At 37.5% G+C, this 27,405-nt stretch overlaps 1 protein-coding gene across 1 annotated transcript in view; it reads left to right on the top strand.

Moving 5' to 3' along the window:
• Positions 1 to 27,333, top strand: part of WASL (WASP like actin nucleation promoting factor) — a 50,463-nt gene extending 23,130 nt beyond the window's left edge. The window contains exons 2-11 of the mRNA XM_063396772.1: positions 2,234 to 2,368; positions 3,598 to 3,684; positions 4,198 to 4,294; positions 9,161 to 9,184; positions 14,510 to 14,678; positions 17,872 to 17,914; positions 18,185 to 18,338; positions 21,432 to 21,949; positions 23,033 to 23,141; positions 24,553 to 27,333. Coding sequence (XP_063252842.1) covers positions 2,234 to 2,368; positions 3,598 to 3,684; positions 4,198 to 4,294; positions 9,161 to 9,184; positions 14,510 to 14,678; positions 17,872 to 17,914; positions 18,185 to 18,338; positions 21,432 to 21,949; positions 23,033 to 23,141; positions 24,553 to 24,614 — 1,398 coding nt within the window. The 3' untranslated portion in view covers positions 24,615 to 27,333. The remainder of the gene's footprint in view (positions 1 to 2,233; positions 2,369 to 3,597; positions 3,685 to 4,197; positions 4,295 to 9,160; positions 9,185 to 14,509; positions 14,679 to 17,871; positions 17,915 to 18,184; positions 18,339 to 21,431; positions 21,950 to 23,032; positions 23,142 to 24,552) is intronic.
• The last annotated feature ends 72 nt before the right edge of the window (positions 27,334 to 27,405 follow it).

Raw genomic sequence — 27,405 nt, 5'->3', positions numbered from 1 at the left:
GTTATCAATTTAACAATTAGACAATATTTGAGAAATGAGGGGAAAAGGCTGTTAGAGAAGTGGAGGTTTTGAACAAAATCTGCCCGGCTGGTGCCCCAAATCAGGTAATTGTCTGTTACCAACACAGAGAGGAAAATGGCATCTCTTAAAAGCTGACCTTCTTAGATGACATTAAGCTGCAGATAACTGTTTTGTTGTGGTAGTGTGGCTAATTCTTAGGTCCCTTTTACTCATCTGACAAATGCAGTTATGATTAAATTACTCATATTACTCTGTAGATTATAGGGAGAGAGGTTTTATTTCACACTTAGTTGTAGAGCACATGAGGAAGCAACTACAAAGCACTCTTTTCATCAGACAATCATGCTGTAACTTCTTCCGTAGGCTACCGGCAGTAATCAGTAGCAGTCTGTCAGACAACTTCTGACGAGGTGGCTGCAAAGAGAAATGGAAATATATCTTGACTTGTGAAAGCGTCTCATTGCTTGGGTAAAGGTTATATAGCTTCCCTAAGGTGTAGCTGTCAGTCTGACAATATTATGTTGACTCTATTTTAACGAAACTGAAAGCTTTTTGATTAAAAAAAAATCCAATGAAACTTAGGCTGTTCTTTTGGGGTTTTAAGCCATTTGAAAAGTATGACCATGGTGACAGTGATATTTAGTAGATAATTTTACAATGCAAGAAGACATGCCTGTATTCTAGATGTCTATGGTTTTGGCAAGTAGTCAGTGTTGATAAAGGCAAAATAATCCTCATTGCGGAGGTGGGGAAAACCTAGTAGGGAGCCCATTACTAAAATTAAGTGTAAATCATCCAGAAAGGTCTTGAAACTATAACAGATTTAAGAAAACATCTGCTTAATATTTCATAAATATATGAAATAATAAAAGGACATTGCAGAAAAATAATATTGTGACCCTATGTTCAGAGGGCTAACAAACTGGATTCATGTAGCATAAGTCTCATCCCCATGCAGAGAAGGACATAGTAGGACTAGTTAATATCCACGTAAGAGTGGCAAGGGTAATGTGTAGTATAGTTGTTTTTTTTTCCTAGTACAAGAATGACATTAAAGTGTTGCTTCCTAAACTTCCTGAAGAGAGTGTAGAGGCCAAAGAAGTGTGAGAAATAACTATAAAAGGATGTGCAGCATAAAGGAACAACTATGAAGCCATCAACACCGTCTCTTAGTGTAAGGAGGGACAGTCAACTGAAACTAGCAGGTGGCAAAAGTCTAGATAAAAGGGCTAATTATTCATGCAGTGCATTAAAAAACCCGTGAAACACAATCCTGTCCAGTGTTATCATGCTCAGAATTTCACATGGGTCTGAAGAGTGAATAGACAAATTCACAAAGGAAAAATGCAGTATGTGCTGGTGGCCTGGGAGCTTTGAGCCTCAGCCTGGCATTTCCTGGGGACATGCTTCCATAGTTATAATGGTATATTCTTGTATTCTTACCTTCTTTTGGCATCTGGTGCTGCTGGAGCATAGATCCTAGGCTAGACAGCCTCTGGTCTGGCCCCATTACAGATCATTTAAGTTTTACGCCCTTATAACTTCTCCACTAAATACATGTTCTTTGAGGGCTTCTCTTTTCCTTTCCTTATGGGACTCTTAAGGTAAGACACATACATACTAGAAAATATGCTCAAGAATGTTCTAGTGACTGAAGCAATCTGGTGTGGAATAATCTTTATCTCTTATTAAAAAAAATCTCAGTTTGAAAACAGGACAATTTCTGGTTGCCAGCTGGGAATGAGCCTAGCTCATGTGAGTTCTCAAACCATGCCCAGAAATTTTTGGAGTTCACTGGTTGGCATAGGTTAAAATTGTGCCAGAGACCACTTAAACAATTAAGCAATATATTCCATTTACACTCCAGTACCCCAGAGTGTGTCCAGGCCCTGCACAATTTAGAGTTTCTTCTTGAGTATTGTGTTTGTATTCAGTTTGAATGTGCTTCTTACAGGCAAAACCTCTTTGGTAAATGTAATGAAAAAGAATGAAAAGTTCATTTGGGTTCTTAAGGTGTCTAAATCTTGCATAGAAGTGAAAATCTAAAACATAGGAGTGATTTGGGGTCATTTGAACCTTATGGTGTTAACTACCTGGGAAATCAGCAAAGCTGTTGCCTAGAACAAGGAAACTAAGAGATGCTTTGGGAAAGGATCAGCTATAGAATTTATGATTTTTCTCCATAAAAGTAACAGCTACCTCTTCTTTTCAGACCATGTCTTCAGCAGTTGTTCAGATCTACGCAGCAGATCGCAATGCCATGTGGTCAAAGAAGTGCTGTGGTGTAGCTTGCCTTGTAAAGGACAATCCGCAGAGGTCATATTTTATCAGAATATTTGACATTAAGGTAAGCATCTTTTTTCTTTTTCAGAGCCTCTTAAGTTTGGTTGTATTTATTCTCCATTTTGAATTCAATGAGTATAGGTTGTAGCTATGCATTCATAGAAATTCTCAAGTAAGTGGTTGTGCTTTAAGCCGTACAATTGAAGTTATCAATAGGCAATTGCAACTTTTTCAGGTACTCTAAATTTAAACAATTTCATATATGTCATCTTTAATGGATGAAATAAATAACAAATTTTTTACAGCTCTAAGAAGCTGTCCTCTACATTAGTCACATTAGTGGAAATTATTATAGTGCCACTGATACGGATAGCTATTAAAATTCTGTCAGGGTTCACTACTTTAGATGGTTTAAGAAAATAGAAGCTGTCTTATGTGTGGGTGGAAACAATCTTTTTGATCAGTATGCTAGTACATGTGAAAACTGCAGGATAAACAAGTTGTGTGTTCTGACTTTCGGGGGGGAGGGGTGGTTTTTCTTTCATTCCCCCTCCACAAAAAATAGACTCATACTGAAGATCTTTGTCCCGTTGCACTCAAGAGAGTAGGAACTGAGAGACAAAGTCTCCAAGATGTGTTTTCATAGCAAAAATGATGCTGAGAAACCTAAGTCAGACTGCAGTGAGACTTAGGGAAGTTTCCCGTTATCTCTGCAGCCAGGGAGCAGCTCCTTATCTGTCAGCATTCAGTGCTTGAAGTCGCAGATTTGTTCAGGGTTGCCAGTTTGCATTTGACTTTGTGATTTGGTCACTTGATTGTTAAGACCCCCTCCTTGGATGCTGAACTATAATGTCTTCTAAATACATGAGGCTTCTTAAAACGATGAGATTTTTGTTCTCTTCAAGTTAATTGTTTTGAAGTCAAGCCTGATATAAGAACCAGAGACTGGAAGCCTCCTTTGTTGCTGTTGCTGTTTCATCACTGTATTCTTGTGTGGTCACTGTTACTGCTCTCAGTATCACTGTTGCAGAGTTGTAGAACTTGAAGTTTTTGGAAACATCCAGGAATTTGAGCAGAGCACAGTGACCCAATAGAATAGGCTTTCACAGCTCTTCCACAAGCTCTGCTCTATATTGATTCTGATTGAGCTTATCCAATGGGTTAATAGCAAGGCAGATGTTTAACACTATGCTGTGTCCAGTTCTTAATAAGTTCTATTGTAAAAGAAGTTAAACTCTGCAATTTCATGTGGAGTTTTATAGTCTTTTTGTTTGTTTGTTTTCTTCTTTTCAGGATGGGAAATTATTGTGGGAGCAGGAGCTGTACAATAACTTTGTATATAATAGTCCTAGAGGATATTTTCATACCTTTGCTGGAGATGTGAGTCTCAGTGTCTTTGAATACCTATTTTAAAATGTCTTTTGTTTGAACAGTATATTATTTTAATATAACTGAGGTTATTAATTAATTCTATTAATTGTTCGTAAAAGCTTATTTATTAATAGAATTTTTGTGGTATCTCAACTAGAAAATTTAATATATAGTACAGAAGCATAAAACACAGTTCTTTATTTTCAACTTTCTTTAATGAAATTACATTTTGGCTTGCAGATGATATTTATGACATACCATGTATTCTTAAAGCACAAATTTTCCTTTTCCCTCCCCTCTTTGATTTGAAGATAAAAGATTTTGCTCATATCTGTTAGCCATGATCTTTAGAAAATTGATTAGTAGACAGACATTTCTAAGATACAATGTTTAGCTAATACTTGGTTCCAAATTTGCAGTGTCTTTTTCTTATTATACCTTTAGAAAGGTGTAAGACAATATTTAAGAAAGCCTTTAAAACATTTTCTTAGTTATGGGGTGGGAAATATTAATCTTTTTCAGACATGTCAAGTTGGTCTTAATTTTGCTAATGAAGAAGAAGCTAAACTATTCCGCAAAACAGTAACAGATTTACTTGGACGACGGCAGAGAAAATCTGGTAAATATTCAAATTAATCTTAAACTCAGGCTTGTTTATATTGTTTTGGGGGGGAGGCAGGAAGCTACTGCTATGTCTGAAAGCCACTGGAGGCTGTACTGCCGTATTTGTATTTTGAAGTAATTATGCTATTAAACTGTGCTTCTTTCTCTACTGTGCAAAAATTTATACTTTTCTGAAACAACTCACCTTGGTGTTCTGTTCTATAAGTCTCTGTGTAAGCTGAGACCCCAGGGTTCTGATTTGAAAATAGAGACTGGGGGAAACAAAAATTCTAAGTGGACAATGGGAAAACTAGAAATATTTCTTTAAAGTTGTTTTCATATTTGAATAAACCCTCTTTTAGCCCTGGGCTGTTTATAATTGATTTGTTAAATTCAGCCCAAGTGGGTTGTAACAAAAATTTTACCATCTGGTATGTTCAGTAGTTCATGAATTTTTGGCATTGAACTAGCAGTTAAAAGAGAAATATCTTTTATTCAGAACTAGTGATCTTGGCTCAGGCCAAGAACAGAAGACATAATGTGCCTATACTGTTCTTAGCAGTACAGGACAGTGAAGCACAGCATGCTCTTTGCCAGCTGCAAGATGCCTTGGGAATGTGGTTAGTGCTTTAAAGGCAGCTCAGGCTTCCTACAGATCTTGTCTTGGTCATTTTCCAGGGAGCCCATAAACAACTTTCCTGTCTTGATAGCCGTATGTCCATGAAGGATAAAATGATGCAAAATACAGGCTTGGAACAAGTAGATGTGCTCAGGCTTGCTGTAAGATGTAGTGTGGACTTGTGTGCGAGCAACAGGATGTGTTTTTGTAATCCATTCTGGAACTGCACTAGCAATGCAGTGCAGACTACTGCATTGTCAAGTCAAAGGAGGAAGCCTTCATCCTGGAGAGCTTGGAGAGCTGTCCTTGCAAGTACTCTTGTAAATGTGCGTTATCTGAATGTATTCACTTGGATTTCACCAAGGCATTGGTGACTCAGGAGCAGAGCGCTTGTTCCGGGAGCTTTAATGACCTCTTTAAGATTCCCTCAGCTCAGAGTAAGTTCATAAGGTTTCAATAAGAAGTGGAATCATCAAGATGTCACAATTATAAAGTTTCTCACACTCACATTAGAAAAGTAATTTTGCATCTAGTGTTCCTGAAGTTTTACTCTACTACATGTGTGAAACATAATGCTAATGCACAGACATTGTGGGAAGAAGTATGTTTGCATTGGCCATAGCAAACTTTGTTTGAAAATGGTGGTTCAGGCAAATCTTCTGTTCACAGAGTTTTTCTTCCATGTAGCAATTTTTTTCCACAGGACCACATAAAATTTTTCTTGTTCACTCTCTGAACTAATATCTTGATTTGTATGCTAAAGCTCATGTTATTTTATATATTCTTTCAACAAACAACTCCACCTCCCCAAACATTTGCAACTTCAAGACGGGTTTTATTTAAAAACGAAATTGAAATGAAAACCAAAAAATAACCCTCAAAGCACTTCAGGGTTTTCCTTGTTAAGAGCTGCAAACCAAGAATTTAAAACGGTTACGAGATGCTTAGTCAAGCCACCAGATGGAGTTCTGTATTTGTCCTTATGACTATTTAATTCTGCTTCTAAAATAACAGGCTTTGCGCTGTTCAAATCAAAGCTGATTTGCTGTTAGGATTTATGCTTTTATTTATTTATAAATGCTTATATAAAACATATATTAATTTACATATAGATTTATATGTGTACAAATGATACCAGAATTGTATATCATTTACAATATTAATACATCTTAATTTCTCAATCACAGAGGTAATAGTCAATGATTTTGATGTTTTTCTATTTTAATGGGATTTTTACTTTCTACCTTCAAAACTATGTTTAATTTCATAGTAGTGCCTTGAAATGAAGGCACTTGAGATGCCTTCAACTCAACTAAGCACTCCATGTGATCATTTTTCTGCCTGTTATGCCATTCAGGGCTTGCTAGGAGACTTCTAAATGTCTTACGTAAAATTTACATTGTTGAAAGGTAGCAGTAACAGCAGTTCTGGCTCACAAAGCTATGCCTTGGTGCTGAGGTTAATGCACAAAATACTGTCTGACAGCTAAGAGAAGACACAACAGTGTTCTGCTCTTCCTCAGCATGAAATGCACTCCAGTATACAGACAACCTCTGAGTAAGTGCATCTGGAGTTCCAGAGAGGTGAAAGTTTGGCTCCAAAGAGAGAATGTACAAAAGCTTGCAAATGTACAAAATACCGAGTACAGAATATCAAGAATAGAATGAGGGACAAAGAGAGAGAAAGAGTTGCTGATCTGTTGTCCTAATCTTTGTAATAGTGTGGGATTTCATCTAGCTAAACTCTGGTTTAGGTTGGCCTTTTCATTATGGGGCTTTGGGGGTTTTGGTTTTGCGTTTGTTTTTTTTAGTCTATTAAATTCTTAACCATAGATTAGAAAGAATTTGCTATAATTCATTAATTTGTCTTTCTTAAACCAATCCCAAATAGTTGCCCCAGTAAACAAGGTGAACACAGTGTGTCTCATCTCAGTGCTTGACACTGTAGTACACTCTCAACTTCGGGTATTGCACATAGATACCATTAGTTTTTATTGTTATCATCTTGCCTTGAGAATGTTGATATATGTACACACACAAGTGCCTTCTCCACGTGCTGAGCACTCATCCCTAAAAGGGAAACAGACACTTGTTCTTAACTGCAAGTAGTTCTTTCTGAAGTAGGAGGCTTCTTGACTAATTCTTATGTATTGCTTGTAGCTCTGGGTGGGAGCTCTGTTAACCTTCCACAAAACTGCTTTTTGCTTTTTTCTTTCACGAGCTTTTAACTCCTGAGTACCTTCATAATGGACTTCATAAGTTTCAAGGTAGATACTTCATATGGAGAAGGATTTTTTTTATTTGCTTAGGTTTTTTTTGGGTTTTTTTCTTTCATCTTGCGTCACAGCTTTTGTTTCTGCTACCTGGGTGACAACAGCATCTCTAACCTGCTCAGTTTGCGTTGGATTCAAGTATTGGTAGAGATTATTCTCATTTCCAGGAATGCTCATTGAGGGGAGCTGTGTTTTTTATACACAGGCAGGTAAATACAGGTATTCATCTGTTTTAGATCAGTAGGCATGTTCATCTTCAAAAAAACAGAAAATCTGCCACTCTCGTCAGGTCATCTACACTTCAGGAACAAAAGTGCATACTTTCTTGTCGGCAGTGGTAACCACAGAGAAACAGAGCTAGGCTCTTGGGCAGGACAGGAAGTGTATATAATGTTTTGGTTTGTTTCTCTTGAGCTGTTTATTATAATGAAAATTGTAAAGGATTCCCATGATTTGACTTAAGGCCACCTAACACTTCCTATGAATGCCTCCTGCTTTTGCCATCCTCCCATCCTCTGACAGATGACTTGCAAACAGTCCTGCACTCTCCTTTGCTGTCTCTGAGTTGCTGTCTAGAACGCTGATTATGGTCCAAAGGTTGAGTTGGGAATTGATTTTTTTTTTAATTTATTACTAGGGGACAGTACAAGATGTGGTTTCTTAAACTGAATCTTGTAGGAAGAGAGAGTACAGTCTTGGCTAAAAAGCCTGTTCTGTTCTTCTCACCTCAGACCTGATACCTTATGCTGAGGCACCCTTGCAGAGGTTCTCCACCTTTATGCTTGAAACTAACTTGCTGTGACCTAAAAATCAACTGTCTTTGGAAGGCTTATTCATCAAAAGTTGATTCTCAATGGGTTTTGGTCACCTTCCCATGAAGGTTTGATGATCTTGACAGGTTCCTGTATTCCTACCTGAAGATCAACAGACTGACATGAGGCTGACTTTCCTTGCATTCTTAGGATTGCATATTTTGGGGGTTTTAAGTATTCCTAGGACAAGGTCAGCACCGTCTGTACCCTCTCCCTTCTTAAGTTTGTGAATCTGGAAAAATATAATAAGTTAACAGTTATTCTGGGGCTTGTTGGAAACTGAAGTGCCTGTTACAAATTCTTACTATACAACTCTTGGGAGCTCCTATTAGACTACAGATACTCTAGATCCTTACAGAGTTGTGGCTTTTGTTGTATTGAGGTGGTAAACTGCTTGCCTTTATGGGTGCTGCTAAATCCAAATTTCTTAAGAGTATGTGTATAGATACACAAACAGTGTAAATGTGTACTGGGGGTGGATAGGAATTAATAGTGAGGGAAATCTCTTTAAAAGACAACTTACTATTATAGGCTGAGAATATTGAGGTGAAATGTTTACATTTTAAATCTTCAAGCCAGATTCTTCATAGTCTGTAAAACACTGTGGTAGTGTGAACAGAATATCATATTAGTATCAAGGAGATTCTAGTTCTTTCCATATTGTTCAGTTACCTGTTGGATAACATAGGTGAAGTGTCTTGCCCTTATGTGTCCTATTACTTATGCATAAAGCAATAATTAATTAAATTTTAAGTTCTGTGAGGGAATAATACTCTATAAAAGTGCTAATTACATTTCAGTTAAAAATGAACTGTTTCATTCAGTGGACATCAGAAAGCACAATGCTTAAAAAAATCTTACTTTGATAGGCTGTATTTAAAACAGATACTTTTTGAATATTTCACTCTACTTCATAGTTGGAAATGCCTGAAACCAAGTAGGTAGCTGTTGCCTTATGCTCCTGCTCAGATTGTACACTTGAAATCAGTGCTTAATATCTAAGATTAGGGTTTTTTGTTCTGTAATACTTTTTTTCAATGGCACAAGTAGATTTTAAGGATATTAATAGATTCCTAATTTTGAGGTCAAGGTCCTTGAAAGGTTCACTAGACATTAAAATGTAGAATTAATTTTTCCTGTGATACCTATAATTAAATGGCTCTTTTTCTTTTTCAACAGAAAAAAGACGAGACCCACCAAATGGTAAGCTTTTTGCATGAATCACTGCATTTTATTTTTTCCTTCTGCTGTCATTTACTGTTTATGTATAGCTTTGTTTCAGATTTATTCAGGATAGTCATGTAGTTGCAAAAGCAGTGAAGTGGAGGTTACAGTATTCTTTTTGTTTCTGTTCTTTGGTATTTGTTTAGTTGTGGCTTGAAAACTTTGTGGCCTAGCTGGCATTTGTAAAGAATGTTTCTGGAGGAGCATGTTTTGTTGCAAGTAGGAGAGAGGGCCCTTCAGTTTAAACTAAGAAAACTTTGTACCTTGCATTTGCTGCTTGATCTTCAGAATATGCATGTGTAGGATCACTGTACAAAGTTAGTCCATTTGTCTTAATGGCAGGCATAATAGTGATGCAATTTAACAGAATATAATATTTCAATTTCAGTATATCTAGCAAACCATGTAACATAGTCTTCTGCATTTGTCATATGTTCATCAATATTAAACTCCTTTTGAATGAAGAATTACTTGAATCTCCTTGCCTCTCAGGAACGTGTCTCACTAGCATCAGGATACAGGTTCTTCAGGAGATCCTCTTATTAAATTGATGGACGGAATCAAACTATGTATCAGTTTGATACAGAGCTTCTTTTACCATCCATTCTAAAATCATGATAGACACATCAATGAATATGAAATTTGGTGGCTTTGATTCCTGAATTCACACTGAAGTTAAAAAGGGATTTCTCCTGTCATATTTCTGTCAGTGATCCAGATCACAGGTCATAGCATGTATCTGTGAGTTTGCTGCTTGAGCAAGGTTAGAGTCAACTGATCTTCTAAAATCTGCTTATGACTTGTGGTAGCCTTCAAATTTGTTCTAAGCAAGTCGTTCAAGCATTTCTCTGGTCACCAAAACAGGTAATTCATAACTACTCCTGAATTATGGGAACTAATGATTCCTTTTATATACCCAGATAAAACCTCCCTCATATGGAACACTTCTCAAAAAATTGCTTTTTCATAAATTTCAAGTTCTGAGGAAATTCAGGCGATCATCAATTTAGGTCAGGCATTTTTAGTATAGATTAAACTTTGACTAGGCTGTTAAGTTTTGAAACACTCATAGTAACAACACTCACACCATCTGTGATAGTCTTGCCAGCTTTTCCGAGCTTTCAGAAGGTTTAACTGCTCTCCTCTCCTAAACAGTACATCCCTGATAGCAGTGTCTGCAGAGCAGATGGGAATTACAGCAGCAGTGGTGATCAGTTAGTAACACCTCCCTCAAAAAATTTAGCCTTTGTCTCTATTATAACACAAACAATTTATTGGTCTAGTTTGCTATCCTCGAATAGAATAAGATTTAAGAAAACTAAGCCTGCAAAAACTTCTGTGCTTAAAATACTCTCCATAACTCATGCTGTAAGACCTTGGGAACAGTATTTTTCTGAGAAAAATTCTCTCATACTAAACTTGCAGTCATTGTCCCTGTGCTGAGTTTATCCTGAATGTTCTGTGGAGGACATAGGGTTTATGCTCAGTGTTTCAGATTTATAATCACTTCAAGGGTTTCAGCATCTGTTTCTTAATAAATTGTTTTCCTCGGACATCCACATCCCTTTCAAAACCTATCAAAACCTTTTTGTTTTCTGATTTTATCAAATTCTGTAATGCCTAGCTTCTCTGCTGGTGAAAAGTTGTATGGCCATGTCCTGAGTAGTCACAGATAAAACGTGGTCAGGGCATGGATTATAGCCTCAGGTTGTTATACCCTACACAGAACTTTGCATTTCAGTATTTGGAATTAAGACTAGAGGAGATACATACTATCAGCACGTAACTAGAATGTAGCAGCATGGCAGGATGGAGAAACGCTGCTACCTTCTGGAAGGTTCTCCTTTAGAAGCGCTCAGAGCAGGCCACAGGAACAGCCATTTCAAGTCCATGCACACGCCCGCGCCACAGATCCCCCAGCGGAGGAAGGACAGGAGGGGCCTCCGTTATGCTGGAGGTGCAGCAGGGTTCATTCCAGCATGCCGAAGGGATCAGGGACAGCAGACACAGACCATGTGGTACTCGGTGGTTAAGCAGGGGTCAGGAACCAATGGTCTGAGGGCACAGGGGCAGCACAAAGGGCAGCAACCTGTAGAGGGGATGATGGATGAACAATTGGGGTAGGCAGGGTTAAGTAGCCGGTGGGGGAGGCAATCCAAGGTAGATTGGCAGTAGTTCTGCAAGGCACTGTGAGGGAAGTCTTCTCTTTCAGTCTAGGTAGGGAAAACTCTACAGTGAGTCTTTCCAGGCAAAGCGTGGAAGTTTCCCCAAGGGGATTTTTAGGGTTCCCACACTGGAAGAAATAAAAACCTCATCTGTTGTAATAACAGCTAGTTTTTGTTTTACTCTCTATATGCAGTTTCTGTTCAGAAATTCTGTTGGGGGAAAAAGATGAAACAGCTGCTTTTTTGTGCTGGGTATTAATGCATTATTAGCTTTAAAACTGAAAAACAAGAATAGTCACATTTCTGTACTCACATGACCCATGGCTGAAATACTGTGAGGAATTTTGTTTTACTGGGGCTTGTTAGTCTGGATTTTCTGCATACATTGAAGCTGCATGGAAAAAGCACTTGTTCTTTTGTATGACATTTTCAATGATAGGGATTTAAGTTTGGTTTTTTAGGGGTTTTTTTTGTAGAATTGCAGGATTAAACTCAAATTGGCATTAACAGTTATGTAAAACGTATTAGTCTGTAATTTCCTGGGATTTGTGTTCTGTTCATTTGTAATAGCTAGGTCGCTTTATGCAAATAAAGAAGAGTTATTGTGGTTGAACTGACCTAGTATGAAGTACTGGATAAAACGAGGATTTGTCAGAGTATTAGGTTTTGAGGGAATCTTGAAGAATCATGTGGCAGAATTTTGTTTCAGCTGTTAACTAGAACAGTTTGCATTTCTTGTAGGGCTGTCTGTAGTCTGTGACAGAAATCTAGAGAGGCTCTAAATAAAATATAGACTAGAATTAACATTACAAAATGTTCTGTACAACGTTTTCTGGAGCCCCTTCTGAAGATGTCACAGATATCGATAACAGTGGATGCTTGAAGCCACTGTACTGTCAGGTACTTCCTAATGATGAGCTCTATATGCCTCTCTCATCTTCGTTTATTGAGCTGTCTACACCTGCTGGGGAAGGTGCATGTGTAATGATGGGAAAAATTTTACTGGATATAAATATGGCAGTTCTAGAAGAGTACAATTCTTTCCAAGGTTCTTTTATCCCTCGTGGACATCTAAGCTCTAAACCAGACGGTAAGAAAAATTTTCATCTTTGAGTTTACTATGACCTCTTGTATAAATATTATTGTCAAGGAATCAGGCTATCAGTCCTTGATTTTAGCTCAGCTGAATAAAACTTCCGTTTGCAAATTGCTGCTGCTTTACATACAACTGACCATGTTTGGTTAGGTCAGGATTTTATATACAAAAAAGATGCATTTCAAAGACTGCTAGAGACTGAGAGAAGAATATCACCAACTTACTAGCATTATAAAGGTACCTATTTCTTTTTGAGTGTCAGTACAGCTATTAAAACTGTAAATACCAATATAATAGGTGAAAATGGGCAGAATATAACAGAAAATGTAATAGGTGATAAAAATGAAGATTAACTCCAAGTGTTTTTTGTTTTGTACCAAGCAAATAAGGACTGTAATTTTCAATTAATTCTGAAGATTTTACTGAAGTTATTGTTAAGTTTAGAGCTAGTAATATTTGATGATTAGTCAGTTCAGTACTAATTTTAAGTGAAACTCTAGCAATGCAAATTGTTTTGTGTAGTCTTACATGGTCAATTTGTTTTGGTATTCTCAAAGGACAGTTGTCTAAATCAAAACATTTCTAGATAAAAGCGTTTCTGCTTAGCAGAAAAGATTTTAATTTTTTTTCATGCAGTTTCAATGCAGTTTTCAATCTTGTCCTTTAAGACTCCTGCAGAACTGTTGGAGTTGTCATGTGTTTTAAATGAGTTTTGTCTAGCCCAGTATCATGTTTCTGTTCTTGTTTCTTGTCCTTGCCAATACTAGATGCTTCCCACTGAGGTGTTTACCTACAAATGTCATGTGTTATCTGTAGTGTTGTCTATTTGTCCTGTCTGATTTTTATATTGGACTGTGAACCTAAGGCTTGTTGTTTCTTTCTGAATGCAGTTATGAAAAGGTAGTGTCAAAACAAGGTTCAGATGTATCAAAGTCTAGTTAGACTTTTTTTATCGTCTGCCCAGTAAGACTGTGTCTTACTTTGGTTGATTTGCTAACCAGAGTCTTAACTCACAGGGAAGTAGGAAATGTTTTCAAACTATTTCTGGCCAAACAGGTTTTAAATGACCTGCTTAATCTCATTCTTCCAAAACCAAAATTACTTACCCATCTGTGTATATATGTATGTATACATATGTATGTATATGATAAATTCATACATTGCCTCTTAGTATTTAAGTACTGCTATCGCTTGCTTATGTCAAGAGTTATTTTCTATCAAAGCTAAAAAACCTGAGTGGAACGTGTGCTAGGTGTGTTTGTTTGCTAGTATTACACAAGTAATATAATATTAAAATGCTAAAATTGGCAGAAGCATCATTCAGATGCATTTTAAATAACTAGAATAATAATTCAGAATTATTTATAATTAAGAACAAAGTTTGAGAACATAAACATACAAATTACGAATTGTATTTCTAGTGCTCTTTTTACAATCTCTGCAAGCTGTTTCTTATCTGGGACTCCACTGGTTTGAAAACCTGTTAAAGAGTAAGACATAAGAAATCCTGAATAGTTCCACAGATATTGTCCTGTATTTGTAGACAGTAGTGTGTCCAGAGCAGCCTTCTGAAGCTGTTGTGATGTTCAGGTTCTGTGTGTGGTGGCAGAAGGCATTTCCACTTGGGGTTATTAAATGAAGGTTCTGTCTCCTGAAAGATCAGTTCAGAGTGCTGCCCAGGTAACGGCCTGCTGCCTCTTTGGGTCTGACTGTTTATGAAAGTCACATCTTTGATCTTATCTAGGATTGTAGCTGTGTTGTGTCTTACTTAATGTGTCTCATCACATGTGTTCTGTGCATGTGGCAAAAAACAAATTGTAGTTCAGAAAATATTCCTGTTGCTCTGCTCTAGCAACATTTTTTTTTCATCAAATATCTTAGTTTATCCATCTGACATTCAGAACCCATCTGGATGCACGTGGCATGTAGAGCTACAGCCAGAGTACAAGTATTCTACAGCTCAAAAACAACTCCCAAAGTTTGTGGATTGAATGTGGCATTGGTGAAACACAGTTTTAAAAATCCTGTACTTTACTTTCACAGGCCCAAATCTACCAATGGCAACTGTTGATATCAAAAACCCAGAAATTACAACTAACAGATTTTATGCTCCACAAGTCAACAATATTTCATATACCAAAGAAAAGAAGAAAGGAAAAACTAAAAAGAGAAGATTGACAAAGGCAGATATTGGAACTCCATCTAATTTTCAGTAAGTATTTTCTTGAGTTTGAGTTTGGTTTTGGATGGGTGGGAGTTTTGTTGTTTGGGGGGTGGGGGGGATGTTTGCATTTTGCTTTTCTGATTTTTTTTTTTGTGTGTGTCAGTTACACTTGAAAATGGCTAACTCTTGAATCTGTGTAACCTGAACTAAGTAAATGCTAGCTGGAATGCTGGGGGGTTTAAAAGAAGTTAGCTTATAGGCAGATGAGGATTTTCCTGCAGCTGTAAACAAAAAAGTAACTTGCTATCCAAAATCAGCTTAGAAAACACTTTAGCTGCATAGAGGTGCCTTACTGAGGTTGTCAGCTCAGTGGAGACTCATACTCAGCCTCCGTGGTTAACTCTTTAACACTGATTCCTACACCTGCGCATATTTAGCTGGGCTTTGTCATGTGAAATACACATTTGGGTCTTGTCATAACTGCAGAAATTACTTGCCATAATTTCATCTTTGGCTTTCTGTTTAGAAACTTTTTCTAATGTGTGGGCTAGGACCTGTATCTTGTGATGAAAGTACAACATATATCCTTCAGGATTTTTTTCTATTGTCATTTCTTACGTGTCTTTAATCTTTTGGAGTAGTTACGACGTACCACTTTAAGTTTCACTTTCAGGAAACTTGGTTTTGGTCACTTTACTCAATTAATTTTGCTTTCCTGAACATTAATTGATATAATAATCTTCTGCTTTTTAAAATAAATGTATTTTATTTGCTGAAGCCACAGGAACTTAAAGAGCTTGAGTTAGTTACAGGAGAGATCAGTTGCTGTGAAGCATGGGAAAACCAGTGTGAGGTTTACATTCCAAGTGAATTGCTTATTCTTTTGAAGTGGTGTGTTGCATCATTACACTGATGTGTTTTCCCAGAACAAAATTCCATTAAAGTAATATTGATATTACTAGTTACAGTAACATTACTGCACAGTGTTTTGAGACAGTGCTCTGGGGAATGGGATAGTGGATGGAACATAAGAGGAGGGCTCAAACAGTTCCCTAAACAGACTCTGGTTAGAAAATCCAATCATCAACCTTGTTCTTACTGATCTGAGTATCACTGAAATGATACTGTTAGTGTCATTTAAACGGAAAATGCAGAAAAGAAGGAAGAAGGAAACAAAAATGAAGAGTGCTGGTCACTGTTGTGACTGTGCTGATGCAGACTTGAGCATATGTGGACAAAATTTGCGTTACCCTGTCAGACCACTGTTCGGAATTGGTGCAAGAGGTTGTGCAGCAGCATAGATATAAAATTACTTTGACACTTTGTTTATGATGTCTATCAGTTTGTGACCTAAAGAAGCTGAGAGTAAGGTGATAAAATATTTAATACAATTCAAATAAAAGATATGTTCCAGTATCATTAAATGTAACATTAAATTGTAAATGGTGAACCTTTACAAAAGGAGTCTGTTGAAAGTCTTTTTGGCTTAAGGTCTGTGTAAGTTTCTGTAGATGCAGCAGCTATATGTTATCTTACTGTGTAAGATACTTTAGTTACTGGTTTTGTAGAAACATAGGGAAACTGGCATTTGGTATTGTTAGCCAAAGAAGCCAGTAGGGTAACTTGTATCACTTGTGCTGTGATACTTGTGAAGACCAACACTGTTACTCTTTATGCCAGATCAAAGATGATACCAGTAGATAGAATTTTTAAATGCCTTCTGTTAGACAGATGTGGAGTTTGTGTTTTGAGAAAACAAAAACAACAATCTGTATTCAGCATAAATGTAACTTATTACTGTATACATTCGTCTAAGCAGCATAAGACTTAGGGTTACCTCATAAGTACGTATTTGCATTGAAAAGATCTGAAGAATGTGTATTACAGTCACTGTGTACAAGTAATTTATCTTACTCTGAAGGGTGAAAAATAAATGAAAAATAATTCTAGAACTATGGCATATAAAACTTTAGTGTCAATTAAGTGCACTAAATTCTGAGTTGTACCCTCACAACCTCTTGAAAGAGCATCCCATGTTGCACAGATGTGCACAAATATGTGAGTAAAATTATATTAGTGGTAAACTAATGTCAATTTACATATGCCAGGTTAATACATTGTGATCAGCTGTGAGATCCTGTTAGGAAATGCATGTCTAATTTATGTGAAGCAAACTGTTCATTAGCATTCAGAATCCTGTCATCAACAAATCATCCCATATTTCGGTAGTTATTTAAAGGCATTTAAATAATTAGGAAAAGTGGGGACTTTGTTGGTTTTCCTTTCTTATGGCATAATGTCACTTTAAACTAAACCTTTTACTTTTCTTGCTTCTTAAAATAATTAGTCATAGTTATACCAAACCAAAAACTGATCACTGTACTTCAGTATTTTAATGACAAAAACTTGTGCTGTTGATAAAAACAGAACCAAGCAAGAATACAAGGTCTATTTTGCAAGGCACTGTTTAACAGAAGCTGAATAGTCTTTGTAATTTAGCAAGCTTAACCTAGACTGCATTGGTTACTAGCAGCTCACCTGGTATTTTTTATAACTCTGAGTTGAACTTCCTGAAAACTGTATCTTGCTTCTAGAGGTCACTGTATGTGAAGAGAGTCACAAAACGTGGAGTCGTGGTAAAACGATGGCTTTCTTTTCCATATCCAATAGCAGTATCGTGAGAAGGGGCTTGTAGGGGCACAAAACTCGTCTGTGTTCTAACTGGTTATAGCATCACATAAAATACTTCAGTAGCCACATGAAATGGCTGCTAGAAGCTTAGGAGGATGGCAGCTGAAAACAGTCCTGACTTATCTTGGAGAGATGTGAATGGGAAAGGGGTGATAGGAGAACACACAGTGGTGGCAGGGTGGAGGTTTTCCAGCTGCATGGCACTGAAAAATGTGGCAATAGCTCAAGGTCCAGTTGCTGTGTAAAGGCTAAACTTCTTCTTGATGGCTGTGCAGTCCTTCCAACATTATCTGTATGCACCACAGGGTGGAATGAAGCCTTCATGTTTTGCCACAGATTGTAACCTAAAGAGAGAAATTCTCCACTTTGTCTTCTGGATGTGAGACAAAAAGTGAAAGTAAAGAAGTTTTACTATTCCATTCTCAAGTGAGGCACTGAGGAATAAGAATTGCTTAGAAGCTAGTAGTCGTCTCTGGTTGTCTTGGGGTCCTTTTATTTTAGTTAACAAGATCTTTTTATGCTGATTAAATGGACTTTTTTGCTTTTCTAGACATATTGGACATGTTGGTTGGGATCCAAACACAGGTTTTGATGTAAGTAATTTAATAAGTTACTGAAGACAGTGATTTAAACTTTAGAGACTTTTTGCATTAAAGATTTGCATTAAAGAAAAAGTTAGCTGTACAATTAAATAGTTATAACTTGGGATTTTATGATACGATGTAAACAGAGAGATGTTGGAGTAGAAGAGAATAAGCAGGGGGGCTGAGGGTTTGTGGGTGGATTTTTTTTCCCCTAATAAAAATATTTTAAAAATATCTCCACATTCCAAGCTATTTAAAACTAATGTATCTGACTTGCAGGTAAACAACTTAGACCCAGAACTGAAAAATCTGTTTGATATGTGTGGAATTTCAGAGGCTCAGCTAAAAGACAAAGAAACTTCAAAGGTCATATATGATTTCATTGAAAAAACAGGAGGTGTGGAAGCTGTTAAAAATGAACTGCGCAGACAAGGTGGGATTCCATTTATTTCTACATAAAAATTAACAGGGTATTTTTTGCCTTAAGGATCACAGTAGAAACTGTTGATGGTGAGCAGTTTTTGATTCTCTTCTCTGGGCTTCATGTCACTGCAGTTGCACTGGATCATGTTTCCATACACTATACGCCATGTAAAAATGTTCAGGCGTGACCCATGAGAGTACTTGTCCCTGAGGAATAAGGATATTGATGCCAATTTAGTAGTTTCCAGTAGCACTTAGTCTAATTGCAAAGCTATGCAATATGTTTGATACAGATTTTTCAGACTGTGTATGTTAAATATTTATTTATAATCTCAATCTTATAAATAAATTAAAATGTTGGAAGCCATAATGCTGTTGTCAGCTGTAGTGGTAGTAGATGGCTGGCAAGTATGTATGCTGCCTGTTTACCCTGGCAGCACTCTGTAGAGAGCCTTGCAACAGCTACAGACCTGCCATTATATTTTTTTAAGTTAGTTTTTTTCTAATTTGAAATTAAAAATACTAGGTTTGAACAGGCTTCTGCTACAAAATAATTCTCAAATAAGCTGCTACCTGCCTAACCTTTAGATGTGACCTCAGCCAATGCATTATGTAGCGTAAGACAGCAAGTCAATGTAAAATTATACTGCCAGTGTCAAACTTTCAAAAACTTGCTTAGAGGTTTTCTCAACAGAAAAATTACCTAAGGTGAAATTATAGTGTTTTGAAAGCAGTGAGTAAATTGTTCAGTGAAGGAAGAGATACAGAATCAGGGTACAATGACTTGTTACATTTATTCCTTAGGTCCCCCGCGGTGGAGCGGTATGTACTTGAGCTGGCATCTAAGCGTATGCTTCAAAGTATTCATGCTGTTGTGTGATTGTTTTTTCCTAGCTGATACCTTAGTCTGCACCTGTTTGAATGCAATACTAAAAATTACATCTGAACTTCTTAGTTAAAGTGCAAGCAAAACTCCTGATTATGAAATTTTTTTCTCAGTAAGAAATCTGTCAGCTTCTCTATAGAATTTTAACTCTGTTTTAAGGTTTACAGGCTTGTTGATCCCAGATTGCTAACTTTAAAACTAGTTTAAGGAGACTTGCCTTGGAGTCTTATGACTAGCTTAAAATATTTTTAAAATGCCTATTTTTCTATTTTGTATGTGTTAACTTCACACTATATCCATTTGCATGTATGCAATTAAAAGAAAGACTGCCTCATCTATAATATGCATGTTGATAATCTACCTCTGTGCTTTTTTTGATAGAGGTAGATAAATACTCCAGTATTTCAGTGGGTTTATCCATAATTGTGTTATTTGATGTATAGGCTTGACTGCTGTTTGAAGTGTTCTTTCTCAACTGAAAAGCATTTTCTGTGTTTATTGCAAGAATTTCTGTGCTTACATATTCACCCTGCTAGGATGCTGACTAGAGAGTTGCAGACAAGCTATTCTGCTGAGATGGAAATTATTTTCCTGTTTCCCCTGCCCTTTCCCTAGTTTTGGTGCTGGTGGTTGTTTTTTGTGTGACAGTACCATCTATAGACAATTATACAATTTTTGTTCTTAATATCAGTGTGCAGATTGGCGTGCATTTATGAAAAAACCTAAAATTCTTTTCTTGCTTTGCTTGTACCATCTGTTTGAGGGGGAAGGGAGAGAGGATGAATTAATGGTGCTCTCTCCTTGCTGCTCCACCCTCATTTCACTACAGTTGAGTGCAGACAGGCAGAATGCTGTTTCCACAGGTTGGATATGGCATATCTCTCTAGTTATAATGCGAATAAACCATTTCCCCACAGGAAAATCTAAACTTTGTGCTGTAAATGTAGGGACAGAACAGGCTCTGGAGCCGGGACCGTGCCGAGTATCTGCTCAGTATTGCAGACACTCGTCTGTGTCGCTCCGCGGGTTGTTACGCTTGGTAACACCGCCTTCCAGTGGCCCTAAACGGAGCTACAGCCATATCAGCCGAAAATGGCAGGTTTTAAAATCAAGAATGTTGGCAGTAGGTCTCTTGGAAAACAAGTGGCATTTCAGAGGCAATTCTCTCCGTGTTGCTCTTGTGGAGGGGTAGAAAAAAAACAGCAGCTCGTGGAACTTAAGAACATAATACATGATTTTAAGAGTAGTATCTTTCTCTAAAGATGAGCAGGGAAGGAGGCATTGAGGTACTAGTGACTGCTACTTACTTCCCCAAAATCCCATTTTTATGGGATTTCCTTTCTCTATGCCAGTGTAGCCAGCCTGCTTTCTTTGCAAGTGACATGAAGGGGATAATAGAAGGGGTAAAGAAGTATGTTCTTGAGTGTAATACGCTTTTTGTTATAAAGGCATGTGAAATCAAACATTAATTTTCTTAGTTATATGATGGCACCTGGATTATTAAGTAGTTATGTGCAGCAACCACACAACCTAAAGTACCATGAGCCATTAGATGCTTAATGGAAGAGGAAATGAAACAGTGCCATTTAAAATGCCATTAGCAAAGCAAGTACATTTCAAGGCCACTTCACAGAGAAATGGTCCTGTGTGTAGCCCTAAAGTTGTTTCCTTTTTACAGCCCCTGCCATAAAGATATTGTTGGAAGTAATTTTCAGTAAAAGAGACTAAGAGTCACTTTATGGTCTGTTATAATGCATTGGGGGGGGGTTAGTAGAAGATACTGCTTAAAAAATGCTTGCTTCTATAATTACCTAATAAAATAATGGATAGATTAGAAAGTGGAAATTCTGTACTTCACTTTCAGTGTATTTTCTGAAAAGCTTTTCTCTTTTATTCTTTCCTAGCTCAACAAAATTTTACAGAATTCTTCTGAATTTTTATCAGTCATTCTATGTATTGCACCTGCTTCCTGCAGTGGTTGACTCTTACAAAACACACAACTGACATAGGCTATGTTTAGCTTGGTTTGCTCTATAGGACAAAAAATATAGTTTATATTCAGCTGTATCAAATTTAATCCAGAATTGGTAAAATTTGCACAGGCACAGAGATCCTTGCAAAAGGCAAGGCACAGCCTGTGTTCCTTTTCTGCTAGTCTCTGAAAGACTTGCAGGTATTGAGCAGCTAGTAATTCAAAGTTGTTTTGTTTCATTTCAGCTCCACCTCCGCCACCACCGTGCAGAGGAGGACCCCCTCCGCCTCCACCTCCCCCTCCCCACAGCTCGGGCCCTCCTCCTCCCCCTGCCAGGGGCCGAGGGGCACCACCTCCACCTCCTTCGAGAGCTCCCACAGCGGCACCACCCCCACCACCGTCTCGACCTGGTGCAACAGTGCCCCCGCCTCCTCCCAACAGGATGTATCCTCCTCCACCGCCTGTGCATTCCTCATCGGCCCCGTCCGGCCCTCCTCCGCCCCCACCGCCACCTGCAGGCGGCTCCTCTGCTCCTCCCCCCCCTCCGCCTCCTCCACCCCCTCCTGGTCCTCCTCCACCACCAGGCCTTCCTTCTGAGGTTGATCACCAGCTCCCAGTTCTTGTGGGAAACAAAGCAGCGCTCTTGGATCAAATCAGAGAAGGAGCTCAGTTAAAGAAGGTAGAACAGAACAGTCGACCGGTGTCCTGCTCAGGAAGAGATGCACTGCTAGACCAGATACGACAGGGTATACAGTTGAAATCTGTGAGTAAAAGCTCTTTCTCAACCAGGTCCCCTTGGGACTCGCAAATGCAGTGTGAACAGTAAAATGTGGCTCTGCTTTGGGGGCTGGATTGTAAGTTTTAGAGTTTCTGAAGCAATGACTAAACAGTAGTAGTGAGAAAATGCAAAGAACACACATTTGCTACAGATGAGTCTTGGTGCATGAAATTACCCTTTCAAACTCATTTCTCGCATTTGAGTAAAATCTGTAAATCCTACAGTGATGATGCTGTAGCATTATGGCTGTACAGGACTTTTGCAAGAATTATGAAAGATTGCAGCTTTCCTGACTATTCAGTAAAATAATCTAAACCGCAGGTGGTGAGTTTAGGAGTAATGGTAGTGGAGGGCAAACACTAGATTTTAGTTTGTTTTTATTTTCATCTTAATATGGACCTATGTTCTGCAAATATTGACGTTTATAAGAAGGCAACTGCCTGTGGCTGGACAAGTGCTGCCCATAAGACATGGCTTAGCTGTCTTTGCTGCAGCACAGGCTATTACTGCTTCTTACTGATGCCACTGATTATCTTAAAAATAATATCTTGAAAACTATTTTGCCTGTTGGTACTTATTTTTTGCCACTCCTCTGCACTTGAGGCTTCTGCTGTAAAAAGTTTAAGGGTGTGTTTATATTTATTTGCCGTTAGAGGTAGGCATTATCAAATTTAATTGCTTCAGAAGGGATTCTCAGCCCAAAGCAGTCTCAGTTTACAAACCCAAACAATGCAAAATATTTTGTGATATATACCAAAGATAGATAATGGTTATGCAGCCGAGTCATGCCTGTACAACCATATTAAGAAGCTTTCCTTTACATGAACACTCACTTCTAAAAGCTGAAATATTTAACCTCGGGTTAACCTGTGGTTAACTACAGTTGCTGTATGGTAAAAAAGTTGACTTTTTTTAAATAAAGATTTTGCAGTTTGAGCTGAAAGAACAAGCTGTTCCAAACTTTCTTCTGGTGGAAAATAAACTCATTAATCGTACAAGGAAGTTTGTCTCACAATACAGAGGTTTTGTTTTGCTAATTGCATCTTTCTTTTGTAACCTTTTTCCAAGGTATCTGATGGTCAGGAGAGTGCACCACCTACACCTGCACCCACCTCAGGAATCGTGGGTGCATTAATGGAAGTTATGCAGAAAAGGAGCAAAGCCATTCATTCTTCAGGTGTGTTTGATGGAATTTTTCTGATCTTAAAGCATCAGGTTTTCAAAACTTAGCACATCTATTTATCATAAAATACTCCTGGGGAAAACCATGGATTCCAGCATGTAATGCAGGGCAGAATGTTCTCAGCAGCGCCCTGGCATTGGACTGAATGGCTCTTTCATGTTGCTTTGAATTACTGGGATGTAGCAATTTGCAGTAATCCTCAACTAAGTTACTAAGCAAGGTTAATATCCTTATAAAGACTTTGTTGTTGTTGTTGTTTAAACTGACTTGTTTTTATTTACTTGCTGTCTGACGAAATAAGTTGTCAAAGTATTTTGGAAGAAAGTTTTTTATGCTTTCTGTTTGTTGACACCAAATCTCTTGTCAGTATTCAGCTCCTGCGCTGTGGCTCCCAGTGGGCTTTGGCTGCCACCTCCTGGATAAGGAGCAGATATTCAGTGTTACTTGACTAGGCTTCTACTAGGACTGAATCAACTTTCCATGCTTAAGTGCTGGGAGAAATTAGGGCTGCAAGAGGATTTGCATTTCTCAAATACCAGCTTGTGATAAATGTAGTTCAGTAGCTGCAGTGCAGCCGTTTGGGTACATCTGTCCTGTTTAGGCTTTGATACATTTCTAGAACTTGCCTTGATATCAGAACTGGGTATGCAGTCTGCAGAGCATCTGATCAAGTGCAGTATGTTTCTTTGATATGCTACCCTACGTAGTAATTACCAATTTTGGTGCTTAACATAAATTAAATACCTGAAGGGAGCTAAATGCAGTGTTTTCCTATGGGAAGGAAATGCTCTTGTCCAACAGATAAGTAGTTTAATTTTAACAGGCTACATTTTTTTAAGTATGATGCATACAAAAAAAGTGGAAGGCCAAAAACAAGCATTGACTTTGAAGTTGATGTTCATTACAGTTTTGAATATTCCAGTATCCATGATGGTTTTAGCTTACCAGACATTTTTGGGAGGCTGTTTTTTTATCTGCTTGTAAGGTAAACAAATTCCATTATGTAGTAAACCTGGGGAAGCAGTTTATACATTCCAGAAATTATTCTGTTCTGAAGTCTAATACCCAGTCTGAAACAAGCTGGCAACTTGGACATTCTTTAAGAAAGACTAATAAGCAGTAACGGTTAAATGAGAACCTCTGTTTCTTTTTCTCTAAAACAAAACACGTTTTTCCTATGTAAAGAAAGGAGTGAGAAAATAAACAAATTAGATTTAACTTCCATCTAGTAATGATCTGAACTGGATGTCATGTCTAGCAATCTTAAAATAGAGTATTATGAAATGTATTGTCATGACGACCTTGAACTGATCGTTCTCGTTTCAGAAGAGTGTGGTAGAAATCAGTAATACTTTTATCTTGTTAATTCTGTGCATGCAAGTGACTTGCTTTTCCTGTCTTACAGATGAAGATGAGGATGAAGATGATGAAGAAGACTTTGAGGATGATGACGAATGGGATGATTGATCATATATTATTATATATATATTTTTTAAGGTGAATGATATACTAAACACTGCTTTCTGTCTATGGATTCTGTAAAATTATCATGTAAATGTTCTACCAATTTGCTGTATATTTTTGTTGCCTTTTGCTTTTTTATTAATCTGTGCAATACCTCATTTAATCTGTAAAGGTTTGTCATAATCCTCTACAAAGCTACTCCCTGTTAATGTGTGCAAGTTTACACCTGGATGATCATGTACATGTGAATACTTTCCATTCCATCAATAAGGGAGTTTAAATGTAATATGTGAGACTGACAAAAACCTTAATGTAATTTAGTTATAATGCAAGAAGGAAAACACTATTTTCATACCCTACTTTTTCTGTATCTAAATTTTCTTATTAAAGCCTAGTATAGCACTATGTTCTTTAAGTGATGCAGCTCTTAGTTTATTTAGCCCCTTGATTTCAAATGCAATGCTATATGAATGTTGAGGCTGGTTTATACTATTGCATGATTTCAAATACATCAAAACATTGCAGTCGTAGCAGTCTGCTTTACAGAACACAAAAGCACTACAGAAATGCACAGCTAGTTGTGAAAATTACCTTGCCCTAACTATAGTACTGACTGCTATTGAACAGCAGTAGTAATTAAATTCTTCAACTGGGGACCTCCATCTGAAGTTAAACAGGGTGGCCCTATATTGTCATAGTGGTAAAGGCAACATTGATGCAGACAAGCTCAACTTTTGGTTGGTTTGTTTTGGTTTGGGGTCTTTGGGAGGGTTTCTGGGGGATTTTGGAGCGGGTGGGTTTTGTTGGTTGGTTGTTTTTTTTGTTTGTTTGGTTTCTTTTTTCTTCCCTGCTCTTACTTTCAGAATGAAGATGTCTAAATTACTGGGGGCTGTACTGGAAGCTGGCAATCACTACAGTTTGATCTGTTTTTAAAATCAGTTTTTTGTGGTTCTTAGGCTGAAGGGCTGCATTTAAAGCTTGCTTCAATAGCATTTAATTACCTTTTTAAAATTTGTAGGACATTGGTGTACTAATAAATACAAGTGGTATTACTTTGCAGTCTTTGCTTTATGGTACACAGCAGATGCTGAAACACCAATCCTACATCCTGTAGGTTGGAAAGTCATTAACTCAGATTAATATACTTTGGATAAGTACTGAACTTTATGACAGTATTTTATCTTCATATGTTGGCTTTAAGACCGAGGGTTGCGATAAAGATCAAGAACCTGATTCACAAGAATAGTATCTGAATAAGTGGACAGAAAATGGGATTTTCATTTCACAGCTTGCACATTTATATACATTGTACACTGTAGTGCAGTAAACATTGGCACATCTGCCTATTATGAAGTACTAATCTATGCTACGTGGGTATTTAATATCTGCAGCATTAATTACTGTACTTAGTGTAATTTTCAGGTAGAAAATCTTTTTAAAAACCACATTATCTGACACAGAATGTTTAGTTAAGTCAGTTACATTTGGAGTGTAGTTTATACATAGTGTCCTGGGTCTTTGAGTGTAGTCAGGGTATCAAAAGAAATTTAAGTTATCAGAAAAGTACTGACTGAAACCCAGTGTTGACCTGATCTTGACAGGCTGGACCTGCATGATACGGCTCAGATTTCTAACCCAGTTAAAACCTAGTCTTTAGCAAATTAATTTAGTTGTAGGAGGAGAAAAGAAAGTTGCTGAAAAGTAGTGGGAGAGGTAAGGTTGTAGTTAAATTATTCAGAGGATGCTAACTTTCTTCCGAGAGTAATTTAAGCACATAACTTGAGAAAAAAAATTGCCAAGTGGTCTCACTTTCTTGCAGTAACTTTCGCATTGGCCTCCTTTGCTGGAAACACTTTGTGCTAGCTTTGCTGCTGTAATGGCTTGAGCTTTGAATCAAGTGCAAGTGCAGCCTGGTGTAGCTAACAGCAGTGGAGTTAACAACTTGTGTATAAGGAAAATATTTGTATGGCTTTCATATAACTTCTGGCACTGCACTCATATTTTTACTGCATATAGGGCATTTTAAAATTAAGCAGATGAGGCCTAGAGGTTTTCCTAACATGCTACTTACTAGATATGTTTAGCTGTTATGTTCCCAGAATTGGAATTTCTGTAATATAGTTAATAATTAAGCATCACAGTTCATTAATCAAATTTCTATTCTGGATTTTGGGAGCTCTGAAGTTGCATTATTGAATAAAACTTTGATTTGTAGATACTGGCCAAAGAAAGTTTTTGGGTTTTCTATTTCTTCATACAAAAAATACACTCACAGCTGTGGTGTCTGGGTTAGTATTTCCTTTCGTGTTTGTTCATGGTAAGTTTCAGCGTACGGGCTGCGATGGCAGTTCAGTTAGTCCTAGCTGCATGCTTCAGCACTCTGCCACTTGCACTCCGAGCAGAAAATAGCATTTCATGATACTGGTGCACTGTTGCTAAACATTGTAATGAAGGCCTCTCATATATTCTGGTTAATTGACTGTCCAGATAGCCTTAGCAATTAACAAACTAGCATGAGGCTTTTGTATCTCAACACTCTATGTGCATAGACAATATCAGCTAGCCACTTGTACGTATGAAATTCGTAAGAACTTCTCAATCATTCAGTTTTCCATTTATCAAACTGAAATTTTTAGTATGTGAATTTTTGAAATGTACAGTGAATAGGATGTTGCACTGGTGGCAATTCATCATGAAGCATAATAAAATTAATTTGACCCAACTAGTGTAAAACTGTGTGGTTTTTAAGTGCTGATTGCGGCACAGGTTTTAAAATAGATCTGTAGATTGATTG

Source organism: Prinia subflava, chromosome 4 (assembly GCF_021018805.1).
Source record: "Prinia subflava isolate CZ2003 ecotype Zambia chromosome 4, Cam_Psub_1.2, whole genome shotgun sequence".
In the NCBI taxonomy this organism is placed as follows: domain Eukaryota; kingdom Metazoa; phylum Chordata; class Aves; order Passeriformes; family Cisticolidae; genus Prinia; species Prinia subflava.
Note: the sequence above shows the minus strand (reverse complement) of the source record. Positions and strands in the feature narration are given on the sequence as shown.